General features: G+C 50.5%; 2 protein-coding genes and 1 long non-coding RNA gene across 7 annotated transcripts in view; 2 read left to right on the top strand and 1 right to left on the bottom strand.

Annotated features, from left to right (window-relative positions):
* HNF4A (hepatocyte nuclear factor 4 alpha) overlaps positions 1-7,106 on the top strand; it is a 29,646-nt gene extending 22,540 nt beyond the window's left edge. For 3 of the 4 annotated variants that reach the window (NM_001396806.1, NM_001030855.2, NM_001396805.1), the window contains exons 6-10: positions 2,637-2,724; positions 3,237-3,392; positions 3,676-3,912; positions 4,288-4,410; positions 5,057-7,100. In NM_001396806.1, coding sequence (NP_001383735.1) covers positions 2,637-2,724; positions 3,237-3,392; positions 3,676-3,912; positions 4,288-4,410; positions 5,057-5,199 — 747 coding nt within the window. In that variant the 3' untranslated portion in view covers positions 5,200-7,100. Of the gene's footprint in view, positions 1-2,636; positions 2,725-3,236; positions 3,393-3,675; positions 3,913-4,287; positions 4,411-5,056 lie in introns of all 4 variants that reach the window. The other variant, XM_025142195.3, reaches the window with a different exon arrangement.
* On the bottom strand, positions 19-12,733 carry LOC121107328. The gene is made up of 3 exons (XR_005841259.2): positions 10,434-12,733; positions 10,105-10,234; positions 19-4,521 (listed from the first exon to the last, which is right to left on the bottom strand). It is a non-coding gene; the product is annotated as an uncharacterized LOC121107328 (long non-coding RNA).
* Positions 11,332-20,348, top strand: TTPAL (alpha tocopherol transfer protein like). 2 transcript variants are annotated; one of them, XM_046902837.1, is made up of 5 exons: positions 11,332-12,717; positions 13,511-13,963; positions 14,664-14,857; positions 15,853-15,963; positions 16,652-20,348. In XM_046902837.1, exons 2-5 carry the CDS (start codon positions 13,525-13,527, stop codon positions 16,925-16,927), a joined length of 1,020 nt encoding a protein of 339 aa, XP_046758793.1. In that variant the 5' UTR covers positions 11,332-12,717; positions 13,511-13,524; the 3' UTR covers positions 16,928-20,348. The 2 variants fall into 2 exon arrangements, with proteins under 2 accessions (XP_046758793.1, NP_001026025.2); NM_001030854.2 differs by lacking the exon at positions 11,332-12,717 and adding an exon at positions 12,772-12,817.
* Positions 20,349-20,418: the final 70 nt, after the last annotated feature.

Here is a 20,418-nt window from a genome sequence, read left to right as displayed (position 1 = left end):
AGTCAGACTTAGCAGGAATTCTCGCCCAAGGGCTGCTCAGCACTTTAATCAAACTATTTGTCTATCGTTCTTTCTGTTTCTTGCCAGGGGATACGTTTCTAGCCGTTCTCCTACTGTGGAATTATTGAAACTAAACACTGTTTTGCTCCCAAGGCAGTAAGAAAATCTCTTCTGAGTTAAAAAGCAGGAATATATCTGCGTTTAACACAAATGACAAAATGACATTTGCTAGTTTCCTAACCAGGGTAAGCACCGTGGGCTTGAATTCTTCTGTAAAGTAACACTGCAAGACCTGAGGCAGCCTCAGAGAGATATAGGGAGGTGTTTCCTGTCAAACCCAAACGTCAGAGGTCTGCAGCAGATGTTACAGGACACGGCTGTGCCCTGGCGTGTGAGGGGGTGGGCAGGGACATCACTTCTGGAGGCAGCCAGCATGGTTCATGTCCCACATAGGGATTCAGGGATTTCCATTTAGCCACTGTGCAGTCAAAAACTCAGCCTGGATCAGTCTGCAGTCCTGTTACAGAAAGTGAGAGCATCCAGCTGGTCACAAAGCCCTGGGGCTGAGATCTTCAGTGATCACCCAGCAGCTCCGGGGAATTCAGTGACTTTTTACAGCACTTGCTTCCCTTCCCCCTCACCAACCCCATTCTGTGAAAGCATTACATCGTTCAAAGCAATAGCCAGTCTGCTAAACTCCTACAGCAAATGCAACTCAAGAATGATGAAAAACAAAATGGAGCCCAATGGCCAGTGACATTTGCACAGCAAAGAGGCTGCAGCCTAGCAGAGGCCCAGGGCAGCGCTGCATAACCTGCATCCTTCTGCCTTTGGAACACAGGCAGTAAACCCAGTTAACAGCTCTGCAAACGACAGCAATTTCCACATGAGCTCATTTTACAATCGCGGGGCTGTCAGACTTCTCAACAGAAGAAAAGTTTGGCAGCCCCACCATTGTAAAATCAAGACCTAAAGAGGCCATCCGAGCCCTTCCCACAGGGGAGGAGGCACTCAGCTCCACCACTGAAGGTCTTCTGCTATGGTTATCCTGAGCTGCTCTCCTACAACAGACAGCTCCCAAAGGGCTTTGGAGGGAAGACGTGCTGCATCAAAAGGAATTAATGACATCCACGCTTTGGAGGGACACAGTGTGAGAACAGAGACAGCAAATAAGAGAACGCAGGGAGGACGGAAATGCCAGGGAGCAGGAGAGAGCAAAAATACACAAGCCCATTGCCCAAGGGGCATGGCAGCTGGTCAAGACATGTCCGGTGGGAACATTTAACGCTGGGAAGTGCTGGTACATTGCCACTGAAATACTGCCTGGGAATGAATCATCTCTGCCAGCACCTTCACACAAAAGGTCCCACCCAACTCATTTTTCCTCCGCACCAAAACGTGGGAGCGCTGGGCTTGGTGGGGCAAAGCCATCCCATTGCAAAGTTAAAGTTCGACTCCGTTGTGTTACAACTGTTATATTTATCGTTGGGGTTCCACTTTGATGTGTTACAACTTCTGTGTTTACCCTGGCTGAGAACGGGACGATGCGCCTCAGGCTGATCACCGAGAGAACAAATACCACTTCAGAGGGTTTTGCCACATGGAAGTAAATGACACGAACTCTGCTCAAACAAAAAAACCCACACGTTCTATGGAAACAAAGCAGGGTTTCCGTGTCCTGAGCTTTTCTTGAGTTTGTAGCAGGCAGGAGAGCTCTCCGCGAGGCCCCATTGGGCAGCGCAGTCCTTTCAACCTGCTCACATTTTCGGCAGACGGAGAAGCTCAGCTTTGAGCAGCTCTGCTAATTACAAGCAGCTCGGCGAACACATCCACCCATGTTTGGATAGCGATAGAGGCAGGCTAGATTTTGGCACACAGATAAAGGCTCCCCAGCATCGTGCGTGCATAGGCTTTTTGCAAGGACCTTCACTCTGTTTATTTTGCACAACTCTTTTACACCCCCTGAAAAAAACAAGCCCTCTCTCAGACATCAGCATCTTTTCTAATCAGTGCTTCCTTCCCCCTCTGACACGCTCTCCGTGTGACATTTTGGGCAGGGCAGGGCTTCGCTCGGCTTTGTCAGATGCTGAGAGATAATACTCTGAGAAAGGGGACCATTCCCAACAGGACACGCTTTTCAGAACCTCTCCTTTAATGTTTAATGATTGTTTTCTTCAGCAGAGGATCCTGGCTGGACATTAAGAGGCCTCCGTGTCAGGCTGTCCAATTGTTAACTTCTGTTTCTGCCTAAATCTCTGAAATTTTTAACTGAAGGAGAGCAAAAGATTCAGAACATTCTCAGGAGCCAATGGAGGGTGTAAAATGAAACACTTCAATCATTAACGCCGGGGCAGAAAAACATCCCCTTGGCTTCCCTGGCCCAAACGCCCATTGCTGCAGAGGGAGCAGGTGACCAGAGGGTGACCCCAGCAGCCAGCAGACGTGGGTCTCCACGAGTGGGATTTCAGCAGGACGTGGGCACTGCTCAGAGATAAAGAGCAAGCAAAATATCATCTCCTCTCACACAGGCACCTGGGGAAGAACCATTCCTGGCCCTCCGATCCTGGGCCACTGAACACAGCTCAGCCTTGTGTCTGTCTCTGCATCACCCAAGTAACACATCCCTACTCTTACAGGTGGCACTGCTGCGGGCACATGCAGGTGAACATCTGTTACTGGGAGTTGCCAAGAGGTCCATGGTGTTCAAGGATGTCTTGCTGCTAGGTAAAGAGTGCGCTTCTGCTCCCCACCAACTGCTTCTGCTAAGCTTCCCTGCCAGGCTAAAGGGGTGGGTGGCTCAGTGTCTGCAGGCATCCTTTCCGCAGGGTGGTGGATTGAGCCCTTCTCTGTTTTAGGGAGCCAAGCACAAGCTTTAGGTGTAGCTAGGCCTGGCTCACACTCACATCAATGACATGCTGCTGTGGCAAACGTGGGGGACAGTGAGCATCCACATCACTCCCTCAGGTCAGCACGAGCAGGCAGTGGTATGGCTGAGAAAACAGCTCTTGCTCCTCAAGCAGCTTCTTCTTGCTTGAGTGAGTCCCGAGAGGCCGCTCTGGCAACTCAGATCAGCATTTCTGGTGGGCCATGCTAGGGATGGGGCAGAAACATAAACTTCTTAAGGCTTCCATTGTAAAATTACCTCAACATTAGTCCCCTGGATTTTGAACTCCTTGCTACCCTTATGAAGGCCTGGGCAATGCCAAGGTGATGGTCTCTGTGCTGCTTGTCCAAAGGGAACGACCACATCGTCCCTCGGAACTGCCCCGAGCTGGTAGAGGTGAGCCGCGTGGCCATCCGCATCCTGGATGAGCTGGTCCTCCCCTTCCAGGAGCTGCAGATAGACGACAATGAATATGCCTGCTTGAAAGCCATCATCTTCTTCGACCCAGGTATGAGCCAGCTTGCAGCAGGCGAGGGTCGCCAGCACAAGGAACGGTCTGTTATGCCCACTAATACCAGCTGGGAGTTGTGGAAATGCTGCCTGATCTCCTCTCAGGCCCAAACTGTTCTTAAAGGGAGGGGTGAAATAAGCCCGAGAGGAGAAGCACCTGCTGCTGCAGACAGCAGAGTAACAGACAGCTCACCTCAGCCTGTGCCCAGAGCTCATGCTATTGCTGAAGGACAGTTAGTAGGGGAGCAGCCTGCATGGCTTTGCTCTGTGTGTTGTTTCAGATGCCAAAGGACTGAGCGATCCCTCCAAGATCAAGCGGATGCGGTACCAGGTGCAGGTCAGCCTGGAGGACTACATCAATGACAGGCAGTACGACTCGCGGGGCCGCTTCGGGGAGCTGCTGCTGCTGCTGCCTGTGCTGCAGAGCATCACCTGGCAGATGATAGAGCAGATCCAGTTTGTCAAGCTCTTCGGCATGGCTAAGATTGACAACCTGTTGCAGGAGATGCTGCTGGGAGGTGAGTATGTGAGGGTGCTGCAGAGGACTCTTGGTGCTCCCCAGTCACCATCCCCACAATCCCACATAGCCATTGTTCTCCACCTGAAAACAGCGGAGACTCAGCCCATAAGCAGGTCAGCACCTTGACTAGCATGAAAATATCTCCCCCTGTCAACTGCAGTGATAACACAGACTACTCCATTTCTATTCCCCTAAAGAGCTGCTTTACTTTGCAACCCCCAAACTCCTACCAGCCAACCATTCCACCAGTCCTCCTCTGTCAGAAGGGAGCCAGCAAAACTAAAGGGTCTGAAAGATCAACTTGACAGCGTGTCTCTACCCACCTGAGCTGTCTCTGCCATTGTGGCAACAAAAGTGATATGCACGTTTTTAGGTTCATCAAGTGAAACGCCACATGCTCACCACCCCTTGCATCCTCATCTGATCCAGGAGAACCTGGGAACAAACGTCATTGTGGCCAACACAATGCCTCCTCAGATGCACAACGGGCAGATGTGTGAGTATCACCAGGGAGATGGGAACTTTCCAGTGTGTGTGGAGGTAGTTTCTACCTTGCGAAGAAATTTCAATGCAAGATAGAGTCTCTGATCAAGTGTGTGAGAAATTCCTATGCAGAAAGGAGGGAAAGACAAACAGAGAAGTGGGTTAGATTAGATTAGACTAGATTAACTGATTCAACAAGACGTTCCCTGTCAGACTGCAACTTTTACATAGCCCTTAAATTCAGGGATGAGTGATCCCATCCAGTGCCTAATGAAATCAGAGGAAAGGCTCCCCTTCCCCTGAAAGCCTCCAGCACACACTACGCCCTCTGCAAAAACACAGGGGAATCTGGTCCACCCCTCAGGGCTACCACATGGGAATCTGGACTGAGATGAGCTCAGCTGACCAAAAAGTGTGGCCAGCACAGGTTAAAAGACAGCAGTTCCCTTCATCTACTGCTCATTATTGCGGCTCTTCCAGGACACCAACTCGGGTATGCATGTCAGGGCTGCCATGCAGCCAACACGCAAGCCATTAGGAGCTAGGGTTTAGCTACAGAGCCTCTTTCTTGCTTACATATGAACCTCACACAGACAAGACAAATCCCAGTGCCATCAGCTTTATGTGACCCTCTCTTCATTTTGCTTTTCTCTCTGTAGCTACTCCAGAAACTCCTCAGCCATCTCCTCCTGCAGGTTCAGGGCCGGAGCAGTACAAACTGCTGCCCGGAGCCATTGCAACCGTGGCAAAACAGCCCACCTCCATCCCACAGCCTGCCATCACAAAGCAGGAGGTCATCTAGCAGCCTGCAGAGCAGCTGGCCGCATTGAGAAGACCGTGTGGGAGAAAAGCCCGAGCAGACTCCGTCACTGTGAAAAAAGCCATCCCGAGGTCCTCGGGCACCAACACACGGACTTGCTTATCGGACTAGCCCACCACTACCAAAAGCTGTCTTCCTGCAGCTACAGACAGCATTGCACCATGGAGAGCCTCGAGTCACAGAACTAAGACTGAAGCCTTACTGAAACCCATGTTCCTTGTAAGAAGGGCCAGACTGCTGCCTTTCCCCATCAGGAGGCTGCAGTGCCTGGCTGGGGACACCACAGCTCGCTGTTCCGCCATTGCTACCTCTCAGCACCCGTTCAGTGTACACCAGACCCTGTGAACAAGTGATCCTCCAAACCAGGAGGCCGTGCTGGGTGAAAGGAAAGGCTTCATTCCCACAGCTGTGCCGGCTCCCCAGGCAGCCCCTGGTGCAGCCAAGCTTCACTGAGGCGGGAGCTGCCCCAGGAGCGCCGCTGCATCAAAGCACGCTGGGGTTCACCCGGCAGCACTGTCAGAACTGCTCCTCAGCCTCAGCCCATCCCAGATCTTCCCTTGGTCGCTCTCCAGCAAACCAAGCCCTCGGCCAGGTCTAACAGATCTTTCCAGCTGATGCGGGGGCAAAGTCTGTCCCACCAAGATTCTCCACTGTTCGGACCCTCTGGATGGGTTTTGCCGTTTCCTCACCGTGGCTGCCCCCCACCCCAGGCCTCAGAGGCCGCCACTGCCAAACCCTTCACACTGCTGCCTTCTCACCACCCACACAGGGCAGCTGGGGCCTGTGGGATTCAGGAAATGTCACCTAGCAGGATGGGGCCAGCCCTGCACAGGCTGGCTGTGGGCAGAACTGCCTGTAGCATCAGCCGGCCCAGTGCTGCTTCTGAGCAGCCAGAGGACCATGTGGTGCTGGTTGAGAAGAAGCCGGGGCAGGGCGTGTGAAGGGGAGAGAGCCTCACACACGGGCTGCTGAATGCCAGGGGATCTGAGACCCAGTAATTCAGTTCAGAGCCAGCTTAATGCTGAGGTACGTGTCCAGTTCAGTGCCACTCCCTTTGCATAGAGTGAGTGGCTGATAACAGATTTACAGGGCTTCGTAACAGGATAAGAATTCCTTACGGCTCCTCCAGATCTCAGAGGGTTTGGTGAACAGTCGCCTCAAAGCAGAGCACTTCAGGTCCTGCTGTGAGCACTGCCAGAGGTCAGGGCCAAATCCCTGCAGCCTGCGCTGGCAGCGCTGCCCCAGCAGTGCCCTGGGCTCCCATCTGCCCGCTGCTTCTGCCCGCTGAGGCCTGCCAGGGCTGCAGCCACAGCGATACAACCTTTGGTTTACAGCTGAAATCAGGCCAGCAGCCTCCCTGCTGCCTCCCTGGAGCTCGCACAGCAACTTCAGGCTTCCCTTCTCCCTCATTGCTGGCAGCACCAAAGGAGAGGCACCAAGAAAACCTGGAACGAGCGCTTTCCATCAGAAGGGACTGAACAGCAGATGCACAGCACCTGTGCTCTGGGAAATCCAGCATGAAAGAAAACAATCCTGGTTTCGTACTGAGGCAGCAGCAGGGCTAACCATCCACAGACCGTGTTCCTGAGGGTCCCAGCCCTGTGGTGGGCACCCACAGCTGCCGAGGGGACTGGAGAGGTCCCTGGGATGGATCTGAGCTGAGCCAGAGGAGCTGCAGATCCCTCCCTCGATCGCCAATGCAAAAAGGAACCGCCTGGCCTTGCGCTGGTGGCATCCCAAGTATTGTATCATCTCTCAGAGCTGGTGGCATTAGACCCAGTAATTTATTGCAATGATGAAGCCAATCATTTTCTGTAAATTATTTTGTAAATCACATTGATTATTTATAATTGGGAAATTAAATGCAAAAAAAAAAAAAAAAACCTTCACAACCCGGCTGTCCTTTCCAACCTCAGCACCCCCTTTCCCTGCATGCAGAGATACTCTGCGGGGAACCCTTTGGGTCCATTTGCACCAAGCATTCCTCCATACTCTACATCCATTTTTGCTGCTTACTGCCTTCCAATGGAAACAGAGGAACATTTCTTCACTAGGGTTTGTATTCATTGAAAGAGAGAAGGAGAGAGAAGGAGAGAGAAGGAGAGAAGGAGAGAAGGAGAGAAGGAGAGAAGGAGAGAAGGAGAGAAGGAGAGAAGGAGAGAAGGAGAGAAGGAGAGAAGGAGAGAAGGAGAGAAGGAGAGAAGGAGAGAAGGAGAGAAGGAGAGAAGGAGAGAAGGAGAGAAGGAGAGAAGGAGAGAAGGAGAGAAGGAGAGAAGGAGAGAAGGAGAGAAGGAGAGAAGGAGAGAAAGGCTGAGATGCCAAAATATTTTCTAGCTTCTCCCAGACAGGTGGATTTCTTTTTTCTGGGAGGGTTTAAATCAAGGCACTCACCTCCCTGCTGGTGCGAGCACAGAGCATGTGTGCATTGAGGAAAGAGCCCAAACAAGAGTTTGGTGCTGCTGCCAGCTGCCACTGCTTCATAGCAGTCCTACTGTTAGCTGCTGTCTGAGGCCCTGAAGCCATGTGTTTTAGAACCATACGACTGAATGGCAAACTCAATTTTCATTAACAAAAAAAAAACCACATGAAGAATAAATATTTACCTTCCATGATTCCAGAGAGCTTAAAAAATTAACCACACTCTGAGTGCCAAGCAATGGAAGCCAAAATATGTTATTAGCATTCTGAACTCATGCATTTGGATGTCCTCGTTGTATTTTAAAGGCCATTTTGGAACAGTTTGGGTGATGATTCTGCTTTGGCTAACACACAGCCAACTACTGCTTGCAGCAGGTGCAGCCAAAGGCAGACTGAGCCCACAGGGCACAATGAGACAATAAAGAGAAAGTCAGCTTGTCACCAGTCATAAAGGTGAAGAAATACACCAACAATCAGAGAAGGCTCTTAATGACCTGCTCTCCTGATCACAGGAGCCTGTTCTCAGCTGCAGCATGCCCAGGAAGACAACGGGAAGACAGGAGAGAGGACCGGAGTGCTACACAGATCAGGTCAGCACCATCCAGCTCGGATCCCCAGGAGATGCCCTGCATGTCCCCCCACCTGCTCCCCCAATGCAAAACGAGGGCAGTCCTGCCCTGGGGGCAGCTGCAGCCCGCACCATGCACTGACCTTCAGTGACAGCTGTGTCGGTGAATACTGCCAGCAGGTGTGAGATGCAAAGCTATGCTTGAGGACTGCATGGAGACAACGCTTCATGTACACCTCCACTCTGAGGCCCCAGAATAGGGCAGACCTTGAATAACACTCCCTCGACACCTGTGTTCCCTGCCCTGGCTGAGCAGCAGCATCTCAGTGCCATGGCTGAACACGTGGCACTGCAGCAAACACAGTGGCTGGGTGGCTGGGCCAGGCAGAAGAAGGAAGAGGTGTTCATTCCTCGCCATGAATGGGAAATTAAACCCAGGGCTCCCCTGCCTGCCACAGGAACCCTGTGAACCACAGTTGGGTATATGTCCTAATAACACCATATAAGCAATATCAAATCTTTGAAGCAATAAATTCTCCTGGATCCCTTCGTGAACTACTCTATCAAGGTTGCCCTTTACCTGGTTAATCTTAAATCAGTGCAGTCCCTACACAAGGTTTCTCATTGCTGCTTTCAACTCACTTGAAAATAAACCCTCAATAAGCCCCAGAGACAACCTTGTCCTTAAGTGGCATCCTCAGCCAGAGCCCTCACCCCACCTGTCACTCCAGCCCAAAATCACACCACGGCACTGGCCTTGCCACGCATGGGCTGTGTTTTATCCTCCACAAAGGCAGTGTCCCATGTCACAGGAGGTGGCCTCCATAAGGAGAGCTGCACTGGCCTTTAAGACAACTATTTGACATTGCTTTTGGAGAGGAGAGCTTTTTGCTGTCCTCTTCGGCACTGCTATGTGAACTAAGGACATTATCCTGGGGATCAGAATCTCCAGCTGCAAGATATTTTCACGATGTCCAAGCGAAGATCTGCAGAAGTGGTATTTTTAGGTACCCTGGCCACTAAGAAATGCATTCTTTTCATATTCCTTATATAACCCTCATCTGAAACAGCCAACAGGCTTTGGAGCCTTTTCCGCAGCTTTCGTATCTCGGTGGAAAGAAACAAACAACAGAATAAATAAATAAATAAGGCAAATGAGTTTTACGGCCCGCATATCATCTCTGACAAAAGCAACGATTGCTGCTATTAAACTTGCAAGTGCACACACAGACTCAGATAGCCATGAAAAACAAGAGGCGGGAGGGACAGCTCAGCAACGTGGCACTGCTGAGCCAGGCAATTCCGTGTGCCAGGCCGTGCTTCCTTCAAGGCTGAGCACAACAAACACCAACCAGTTTGGGGATGCGGGCCAGGCACTGCACAACCCCCTTCCACCCCGAGAGGCCGGAGGAGGAAGGGGAAGCTGTGGGCACGTTTCTAATCCCTCTCCCCATTCCTAATTAAGGTGTGACCCTGACAGCCATAAACACACCTAGCACCTGAAAAATTGCCAGCCAATAAACATAGCAATGTAGTGTCAGCTTCGTTACGTGCGGAACGAGCAGGACGGCTCAGCACAAACAAGACCGCAGCCACTTCCTTCAGCTCACTGCCCTGTGTAAGGGGCTGCTGGGTGAACGGTGTGCTCTGCGCTGAAGAGGTGAAGAGCTCTCAGTCTAAGCTGTGCCTCAGGGAGAAGGGTGGTTTGGGAATTGGATTTCTGATGTTACGTATTAGGGAAAATGTCTTCTCCAAAAGAAGTGGTGCTGCAGTGGCACAGCTGCCCAGGGAGTGCTGGGGTCACCATCCCTGGAGGCGTTCAGGAACCATGGGGATGTGGCACTGGGGGACGTGGTTGGGGGGCACGGTGGGGTGCGAGGGGTTGGACTTGGTGGTCTTACCGCTCTTTTCCAAACCCGATGATTCCGTGATGGCGAGGTTTCCTCTGGCTTTGGACTTGGAGCAATGCCAGCTGTGCTGTGGCTGCTGTCGGCTCTGAGGCCGGAGACCGGCCCTGCTGCAGGACATCAGCTGTGGGAGAAGACAAGGGTACACAGACTGCCTCGCTCCTTCCTGCTGACGTAACGGCTTATGATGGCTACCAGGCTGAAAACCCCAACAGCAAAGCACTGGTCCAATCCACTGAGCAGCAGTGCTTCCTTCATCTGACCCCCACCATTTTCAGACTGGATTTTGCAGGATCAAACCCAAGTGCTTCTGCTGCTCTCACCTGTGCAGCACGGGTCCTTGAGCAGCACTCACAGCCCCCACAAGCACTGATCCTGCCAGGCACACATCCTCGTGCAGAGACAGCTGCTGTCCTTCCGGTGAGCAAAGGCACAGGGAAACACAACAGAAGATCAGGCAGATGCTGGCTCAGTTCAGAGAAAAATTAAACTACAGAAATCCCACGATATTTAAAACACTCAGAGGCCCCACCAAGCACATTCCTCACCAAGGCTTTGCAAAACCACTGCTAGTCTAAAAGCTAGCAAGGCCAAGGAAGAAAGCAGCCTTCTCAAGCCCCAGGTAGGGCTGCGTGCCCGTGTCACACTGTGTGCCTGACCACCACGTGTTCCCATGACAGCTGGGCGTGAGGTGTCCGCCTGCATGCAGCTGCTCCCATGCCAGATGTGACAGATTTGCATGCATTTGCATAGTGCTGCCTGTTTCCATTGCTTTGCATGCACTTCTGGCCTGCCACATGCGTGGGCAAAGCAGAGCAGAGCAGAGCAGGGGCAGAGCTCTGCAGAGGGTGCTGCTGCAATAGCAGGCAGTGCCTGCACCCCAGGGACCAGAGCCCCTCTTGGCCCACACTGCTCACAGATTATCTTTATTACCAGACTGTTATGTTTGCTCAGTTTAGAAATTTAATATCAGTTTAAAGCCTTCCCTGCTAGTAATGCTGTTTGAAGTCATGCTCACTTTTGGGCCTCAGCTTGCCAAGACAGTAAAATGTTTATTGCTAATGGTGGAAAAGCTTAAAGAAGCCAAGATAACTTTCCCAGGCTGGGCATTAAGACTGTTTGGATAAGTAAATGAGTGAAGAGCACTACAAGGACTTCATTAAATATCAACCAACACCAACAGCCACCCATTTATCACACAACGGCAGGGCAGGAGCACCCAGCAGCAGAGCTGAGAAAGGCACCAACCAGGCAATAGGAGAGAGGAAGGCTGGGATCCCCACGGGCCCAGGCATGGCTCCAAGGTCAGGCAGCACAGCTGCTGGCCAAAGCTCCTGCAAAGTGTGGCAAATCCGATGAGGCAGGAGCTCAGCGCAGAGCAGCCCCTGTCAGCTGGGGAGGTGTGCATGCACACAGTGCGGTGCTTCCAGCCTCCTGCAGCCACAGGTAAGGACAGGACTGCCCAGCTAGGGAAGAGCTGCCTGGATGCCTGCTTCCATTTTTTAGCTCTTACTTCCTTATAGACGTGTTTTGCATTTACTGGTTTCTAATCACAGGACACCACAGCACCCAGAGCAAATAACAGAAGCTCTCAGCACCGCTCCTGTTGCATCACAGCCAGCACGTCAAGAACCGCCCCCAAGCCTTGGCTCCGGACTCAGATCCCCCCTTCCTCCCATTCACCACCCGCTGCTCTCTTCGAGTTCAATGCTTTCCACACGAGGAGAGCGCAGACCAGAGCTGCTGTGCTGGGGACTGACCCCACGTTCCATTCCATCTCAGTCCTTCACTACGGTGTTCTCATTTCTGCTTTCCTCCCTTATTCTCTTTGTCTTATGCCAGCCTGTCCCTACCCATCCCGTCACCACCCACACCTACTCCCCGCTACAGCAGCAATTAACCAGCTCCATTTGGACCGGCCCATCTCCCTTCTTTCTTTGGGACACTAATTCCACCCCACTCTGCACCCTACAGCACAAACCCCGGCTCACAACTCCAGCACTCCCCCCCAGTTGGTGTTTTTAAGCCCCTCCTCAGCCCAGCGCGACCAGCAGCTGATCACAGCACGGCGCCGGCATCCGCCGCAGCTGCGGACATTCCCCATCCCGCTGCCTACGGGAACGCGCACAAAGCACCGACGCGTGGCCCCAAATGGCAGCACCCCGCGCAGAGGACTGGCACGGCTCTGCCTTCCCCTGGCGTTCCGCCTGCAGTTGGGAGGGGAAATAAATCAGAGCGCGACCTCAGGCGCTACAGAGGCAGAACGGCTCCGGGCTCCGCTCCCGGGCTCCCTCTCCCGGCTGAAGGAGATGCGGGCAGCGACATTCGTGTTATGGGGGTGACGGATCGGGGAGCGCCCGAAGGAGGGCTGCGGAGCTGTGGAAGGGGCTGAGCGCCCCGGGGGTGCCCGGCGCAGAGCAGGGGAGGCGGAGGCGCGGAGGAGCGGCGGCTGCAGCTCCTCGCTGACAGCTCGGGGCACAGCGGCGCGGAGCCCTGCCGGGGGGTCAGGGGAAGGTTCTGCCCCGGAGGGCGGCGGGCGCGACCCCGAGCTAACGGAGCTCAGCACGCGGCTCCGACACGCGGCCCGGAGGACCGCACAGCGGCGGTGTGCGTGCGGCGGGGCGGGGCGGGGCGGCGCTTCCTGGCGGCCGCTTTGGTTCCGGGGCGCCGCTGCCTGGAGACGGCGCTGCCGCGCGGGGCCGCTCCGGTACGGCCGGGATTGGGGCCGGGGCGCTGCCGCTGGGCGGGGGCTGCGGGTCGGAGCGGGGCCGGGGGCGAGCGGGAGCGGGGCCGGGCGGGCCGCGGAGCTGCCTGGGTGCAGGCGGGGCCCGGCCCCGAGCCGGCCGGTGGGCGCTCCGGCGGCCTGTGCCCGCCGCTCGGACAGGTGCCGGCCCTGAGCTCGGGGATGGAGCCGCGTTGCTCCCCTCCCAGCACGGGCTGCGGGAGGCGCGCCGCGCTCCCGACCTCCTCATCTCCCAATCCTCCCCTCGTTGCTGGGTTTAGGAGCGTCCCTCACCGGGATGCTCTCATTTGGCTGTAGTTTCCGGCTAGACGCTGTCAGAAATACGTGTTAAGACAAGCCCTGTACCGCGCAGCAGAGCTGTGTAATTCTCGTGCGACTTGTATTCCCGTATAACTTGTCTGTTTGGCTGGGTGGCACCCAAGGGCGCTCCGTGCCTGCTGTGCGGGATGAGGAGATCAGACGCTGCGCTTCCTAATGCCGAGAACGCAATGGCAGTGCCCGAGCTGCGCCGGGCTGCAGTGCCGCTTCCTCAGCAGGGACGCGGCGCATCCCAAATGCATACGTGACAAAGGTCTCTTCCACCTCAAGCAGTCGTTTATTTCCATGCGGGAGCGGCCCGTCGCGTTGCTCGTCACCTGTGAGCTTGGTTTTTCGCAGGTTGCTGCCACGCGATGTCAGGGGACAGCGACTGCACGAGGACGAGTCCATCCGCCGGCTCTCCGTCGGACCCCGAGGCGCTGCCGGATCGGCCGCAGTACGTTTGCTCGCTGTCTGCTGATCTCGTTACCAAAGCCCGGGAGGAGCTCCAGGAGAAACCCGAATGGCGGCTCCGAGACGTGCAGGCGCTCCGAGACATGGTGTGCAAAGACTACCCCTCCCTGGGGACCTGCCTGGACGATGCCTTTTTGCTCAGGTTCCTCCGAGCCAGGAAATTCGATTACGACCGAGCGCTCCAACTCCTGGTGAACTACCACAGCTGTCGGAGGAGCTGGCCTGAGGTCTTCAACAACTTGAAGCCTTCTGCAATAAAGCCTGTCCTGGAGTCTGGTTTTGTCACTGTGCTGCCCCGCCTGGACCCGGAGGGACGCCACGTTGTCTGCATCCGTCCAGGTACTGACGTGCATGAGTAGCTTCTCGAACCCCGAGGCGTTTCTGGGCCCCAAATCTGTGTCCTGTCCCGTGAGCACTGGCTCATTACAGAGCGTGTGGGTGAGCTCTGAGATTGGAACAGCCGGCCTGTGCAGGGACTTCTGTCATTAGCCGGCGTTACACCCATTCCTTTTCCTGTCTCAGCAATAACTGCAGTTGAGTAAAAACCAACATGCAGTGCGGTGGGCTGATGAAACGTGAGGTGATGGCAGGAGATTGGCCAGTAACTGAGAGTACAACAGGGCTGCTGGCTTACAGAGAGAGGATTGCAATTTGCTTTGATAATAAGTGGAGAGGAGCCTGTGACTTCAACTCCAGTGTAAACAGTCAGAGGTTTCAATGTGCTTTTGGCACTGCCAGGCTTGCTGTAAGTTTGACTTCATTCGTTCTCCTCTTTCCCATTTATTTGCTTGCTTTCTGAGCTGAAGCTGCTTCCATCAGCTGTGCTGGGTGGAGATCAGGGTTCCTAAAACCATTGCCTTTGCTCCTTGCAGTAAACACGAGTTGCCATTGATCTCTTGCTTAAGAAAAGCTGTTCTGAACTAGAACTGTGGTTATTAAAGACTTTTAAAGGCCAGGAAAATAGAAAATCGATTTTTGGAATGTGTATTGTTAGCTTATATTTACTTTTCAACTTACCATCCATGTCTTGTAACCTCAGACAGATGGACACCCAGTCATTATCCGATCACTGAGAACATCCGTGCCATATACTTAACCTTAGAAAAACTCATTCAGTCCGAAGAGACCCAGGTGAATGGAATTGTAATCCTGGCAGACTACAAAGGAGTCAGCTTATCTAAGGCGTCTCATTTTGGTCCTTTTGTAGCCAAAAAAGTGATTGGAATTCTTCAGGTAAGACCCGAACCGGTGGGAACATAAGTTTGTTCATTGTAAATGAATGCTTCTGTGCCTATAAGAGTTCTTGACTGTATTACCAGAAACTTAAGCATCTTGGATGAAAACAACAAAGTTGTTTGGAGCAAGAGTATGAGCACAGACAGAGCTGTACCAAATAGGAAGGTGAAAGCATCACAGTGGTAGGAAGCTCTGATGACTGTTGTTCACATTCAGCTCTGCCTGCTGAAGGACTGAGATGAGGAAAACTTGAATGGGTTATGGGTCCTCGTTGCTTTTATTCTGGTCTGAGCTGGTTCTGGTCTTTGCTGCATCTATGAGGGAATAAGGAAGAACGGGGAATTGGGAGTTCATGGAGATGAAACCGGTGAGGCTTTGAATGTCGTTACAAGAAGTCACATAGGTCTTTAACTTAAGATCTGAATGTGTCATTAAACCGAGCCCACGTTTAATTTGCAGATACAGTGACAGGTGTCCCCTTCTTTTAGTGGAAGCTATGAGCATAGCAAAGGTGAAGGCCAGGAGCTATGGCCTGAATGAACACGGTGCATCAGCCTTGCTGTGCAGCATCTTCTGAAGGAGCCAATTCATTGCTCCCAGCATGGTGTGCTCCCTCCTCCAAAGCTGGGATCATCGCTCTGGAACTGCATCCTCAGCAGGGCTGGGAACACCCCAAGGACAGTGACTACACAGGCATCTTTTTGAGGGCAGATGAGCAACGCAGGGAATGGAGATTTCCTGGCAGCAGTACATTTCCCAGCACAAGGCACCGTGTGCAGTTTTCTCATCCCTTGACTTCATGCCCACAGCTCTCATACCGCTCCCTATGAGAAGGTGCCTTTCTGTGGCCATACTGGTTTACGTTTTTATCTCAGATGGAAGTTTGGAAAGCAGGGGGTTGGTGCTGGCAGGCAGTCTCAGGGCGTTTACAAAAGGGGGAAAATAACAAATGTTTTTTACGCTGCACTGTAAAAATCTTCTTTACCCTTCAGGATGGATTTCCCATTCGAATAAAAGCCGTTAACATAATAAATGAACCTCGTATATTCAAAGGCATTTTCGCCATCATCAAGCCTTTTCTGAAGGAAAAGATAGCAAACCGGGTAAGGATTTGTGTCATTTTAACATTAATGTTTCTAAGTTCCTTGCTCAGCCCCCGTAAGTAAAACCTGTTGCAAAACCTTGGTGCCATTTACTTGATTGAATTGGTCCTCTCTGCATCAGTCTTTACAAATTCCTCAGGCTTTGAAGAATTTCATATTGGTATAGCAGGAATAACGGTGCTTTGTGTATGTGCTGTATGTTCAGGACATGGACTCCATCCCTGGGGCTGCATTATCCTGGCGAGTAAAGCTGTGTGTTTCTAAGGTGGTTCACAGGAACATGTTGTCCTCTCCTTGCTTTTCTCCCTTCCCAGGCATCCAGCCTGGCCCTGGGCAGGTGCTGTACGACTGGATGTAGCTGCACAGGATGATGCCCTTCTCCATGAAGGAAAAACACTGTCAGTCCCACAAATGAACTTCAGGAGAAGTTGAACCTAGAACGTCTGCAGACTGACGCATCTCAAGCCTTTCTTGCTGGGCTCTGTGCTGCACTAGACTTGGTTCACCTCAAGCCTTCTCACAAGCGTGTCTAACAGCACCTGCCCACTGCTGTATGCTGACACCTGCACATAAGCCATCCCTTCTAAGATTTGCTCTTTAATTCAAAGCAAGCTCTTGAACTGACAAGTAATATGCCACGAAGTATTTGATACGCATTAGTAAAATTATGTTTGTCTTTCTTCTTTAGTTTTTTCTTCATGGCTCTGACCTGAATTCTCTTCATCAAAACATTCCTCCAGTGATTCTCCCTGAAGAATATGGGGGTACTGCAGGGAAGCTGGACATTTCAGCATGGAATGAGCTGCTGCTGGCCTCCGAAGAGGATTTCCTGCATGATTTCTCACAGCTGGTTCTCCCGTGTGACAGCTCTCCCCATGACATGCCAGTGAGTGGGGATGCTGATGAAAAGCAATGTGATGATTCCTTGCGAGGCATGAAACCCCAGCTCTACTACTGCTACTAACAAACCGGTGAAGGGAAGCTTTATAGCAGTGAAGACCTCTTCTGTTCTCATAGGTGATGTTGTGAACTCTGCCTTACTCCTAAACCTGCAGTTTAGGAACAGACTGCTGAGGCACTTTACACTGTAGAACCAAAGGAAGCTGAAGAGGGCACAGTGGGGGCAGGGCAGAGTTTGCAGAGGATAATGGAAAAGGGCACATAGTTACCACGTTGTGTAGAATACCTACAGCTAGGCAACGTCTGGGGAAGATGCAAACTTGCCTATTCCTTCTAATTATCAAAACAGAAATGCAGGATGGTAAGTTTGATAGTTTCTTCTCCCCACCCCAGTTAAAAGCGATGGTTTACTAGCTTTATGGTTGTCCGTTCCCTTCTCCTTCTGAAAACACCCATAATCCAAGAAAAACAACTGTCAGTTGCTTCTGAACCCTGTGAAATGTAGTTCTGTCAGTGGAGACTGCTTAAAACCATAAGCGTTTAACTTGGCCTGTCCCCTATCACTGGGTTCAGATTGTGAGTTGGCATTTCTGGAATATCTGAATGAATATTTGGCTCAAATTAACACAGAAAGCTTTCTTATCTATGAATAGCAGCATGGAAATTCTCTGAACCTTTCTCACAGAAAGAAGTTAACTATTAAAACAGCAATATCAAGGCTTAATATAAACAGAAGCAATCTTCATTTTCAGAGAACAGTGAATTTCTCACATCAGGTCATGAGACTTGATTAGATACAACTTCAGATACTGAGGTTTGGGAACCAAATGAGAAAAACTCACCCACTTTTCCACATTATCAGTTGTTCTTTTCGTCAGCTGGTTGCAATGAGGAAGTTGGTAAGTAATACATATGCAGAATTGGTAAGGCAGCTTCATAGCAGCTGGCACGATGTATAGAAGGCAATACTTCATGTAGGAAAGCAAGGTGCTTCTTAAGCTTGCTATGTTGGACAGAGTTTGAATTTAAGTCTTTGTGAAACCAAATGCAGACAGGCTATTTGAAAGCACATTCTTAAATTTTCTGGTATTGTAGCTTTTTTTTTTTTTACTGTGCTTATCTGCACTTCTGTGGAATGTTACAACTCTGGTTTCTGCTTTGTTGATCTCTTTTGTCTTTGGTTGTCATGTTCTTGTATGAAGATAGACTTGAGTCTCATATCCGTAATAGTTACCCCTAACTTGTATGCCTGTGCTTAGAGGTCTTTGTCTAGAAACAGAACTAAGACTCCAATGTCACATCAGGGTAGGGTATTGTATGCTTACATCACCTGTTCCCACTCCCTAAGTTCCATCTGTTTAAATGGTCTAGAATTAGAGCTTCACTGTCAGCACACTCTTTGCACATGTTCTTCTGCACTGTAGTAGTGTAGAGATGGGTAACCTCACTAGAAACAAGAAAGCACACCCAATTATTTCAAGGTGAAATATTTCACTGCTTGGTGAAAAAGAACATCCCTTCTACCAGGAGACTTATCTCTAGAGCGCTTCCTCTGGCTGAAATCCTTACTTAGTGCCAAGCGTGACCTAAGCACCAACTATGGTTCTGTAAATGCAAGGAAAAAAACAAACTAACTAGTATCTTGAGAATTTCAGACATTCGTTTTTCAAAGTGCCAAATTCTGTCTTGAATGTCTTTTTCCCTCTCAGACCCCCCTACAGCATGACTACACTGCCAGAAACCTCCTCTGCCACCGCAGTAACGGCTTGCTGACCTGGCAGCAGATGTCATCCAAGATCTTGGGGGTGCCAAATGCCAGACCTCTCATCTAAGCACTATAAAAGCAGGCCAGGTTTTGAGAAGGGGTGAGCCGTGAGGCTTATTCCTGAGTGGCAGTCCAGAATGTCAGTGTGAGTACGGAACTCATCACTTGACCTGCTTTAGAACAAAGAGATAAAGAAATTAATTTCCCTCATTTATAGCATTTTTTTCTCTACCTTTATAAGTCTTACTCCTCTTTGACAGTTGTCACCTTAAGCATAGGCTTAAAAAAAAAAAACTTCCTGCTACATAAAATAACGTTAAAAAACTAGTACTGCTAGGCACTTTCTCTTCATTTTTCACCAAAACGAGGTGCATTTTTTGCAGAGAATTGATTTCTTTGTGCCATGTAGCAAGACATTAGTATCCAGGCCATGACTTAAAAAGTTAAGTAGCTGCCCACACTGTTTACCTGACAGAACGTAGAGGCTGGTCTGGTCTTTATAGCCTTTGAGTGCCTCTTAATTCCAGCCACAATATACAACCTTTAAAAAAAAAAGTGCTCTGACAGCTCTGTTAGAACAGCTATTTTGATGCACTAATTTAAATACTAGAGAAGGAAGCCGAATATTCAGAATTCATTGTGATGTCCATAACATAAAAAAAGGAGCAGTCAGCAGAAGGCTGCACCTGAGGAACTTTAAAGGAACCAATCCCTTATTCTCTTGTATGGTAAGTAAACCAAATCCATCTTACCTTCCCCTTTTCTCCTGTGCTTATAGAGAAACTAAATCATTTTCTTTAATCTTTAACATAATAGGAAGTGATACGTTATCCAAGCTGAAAACAGCTTGTGTTACACCTCCAAAACTTCTTAAAGCTGCATCATTGATGTCAAGATACATCACTTAAGCCACACCTATCTGTACCAAGCCTTTAAATATTACTTCTGGATTTGTTCTTCTATGGCTTTAGAACTTACTTAAGCTGTATCTCTAACCCCTTCTAGGTTTGAAGCCAGCGCTCAGGGAGCACAGCTGTTTTATGTGCACCTGACTGCAAACAAAGCTAAGAGCATTCTTTGAGCCTTAGCACTTGCTAGCAAGGAAAACTGTTCTCAAAATTAATCACGTCAGATTTGCTGTAACTGTATAGTCTCCTTAGCTGCAGGTTAAGAGAAGAGGTAGGAAAAACTATTCAACTTAGTGGATTTGGTTTCTCTTCCCCCTGTCCACCTCTTCACAGCACTAAAACCGATCAGATATTTTATTCTACTTGACAGAACTTTGTTTTCAGAGGTTGTATGCCTCTGGAAAGCCATCCCTGCCAAATCCACCACGTGACAAGGAATTGTACTCAAACTGCATGGGGTAGCCATGGCTTTCAGCATAATGTGGGACAAGAGTTAGCTGCATACTGTACATACAGATACTTGAATTTATACTCTTGCAATGGGTATTATAAACCCTGAGGTATTTTCAGGGTCTGGGTTGATGTTTTGGTTGTTTTCGTTAAATCTCATTTCAGCATGAATTAATCACGGTGTTCTTCAAACTAATAATTTTGCCTTTTGTTGTATGTGGGCCTAGAAGTGTTGGGTGGTTAAGAGTACATGTTATTTTGACAAAATCTTATTTTTATATTGCATTTTATAAAATGGAGTGGTCAAAATATGTAATTTTATGATGCATGACTGGGTGATTAAATACATTACTGTAACAGCTGCTATTTTGTACTTTCCATATAGCTCCCTTGAGTCATCTTGGGGTATTTTATGGTAAAAGGGAATGGCAG

This window comes from Gallus gallus, chromosome 20, assembly GCF_016699485.2.
Source record: "Gallus gallus isolate bGalGal1 chromosome 20, bGalGal1.mat.broiler.GRCg7b, whole genome shotgun sequence".
NCBI lineage: Eukaryota > Metazoa > Chordata > Aves > Galliformes > Phasianidae > Gallus > Gallus gallus.
This window is presented reverse-complemented; position numbering and strand designations above follow the sequence as displayed.

What these genes read in the sequence shown, in the direction of transcription:
- TTPAL (XM_046902837.1), top strand. Translation starts at nt 13,525, where the DNA reads ATGTCAGGGGACAGCGACTGCACGAGGACGAGTCCATCCGCCGGCTCT. An exon ending in CGTTGTCTGCATCCGTCCAG is followed by an intron (nt 13,964 to 14,663) that starts GTACTGACGTGC and finishes TTGTAACCTCAG; the next exon opens with ACAGATGGACACCCAGTCAT. An exon ending in AGGAAAAGATAGCAAACCGG is followed by an intron (nt 15,964 to 16,651) that starts GTAAGGATTTGT and finishes TTTCTTCTTTAG; the next exon opens with TTTTTTCTTCATGGCTCTGA.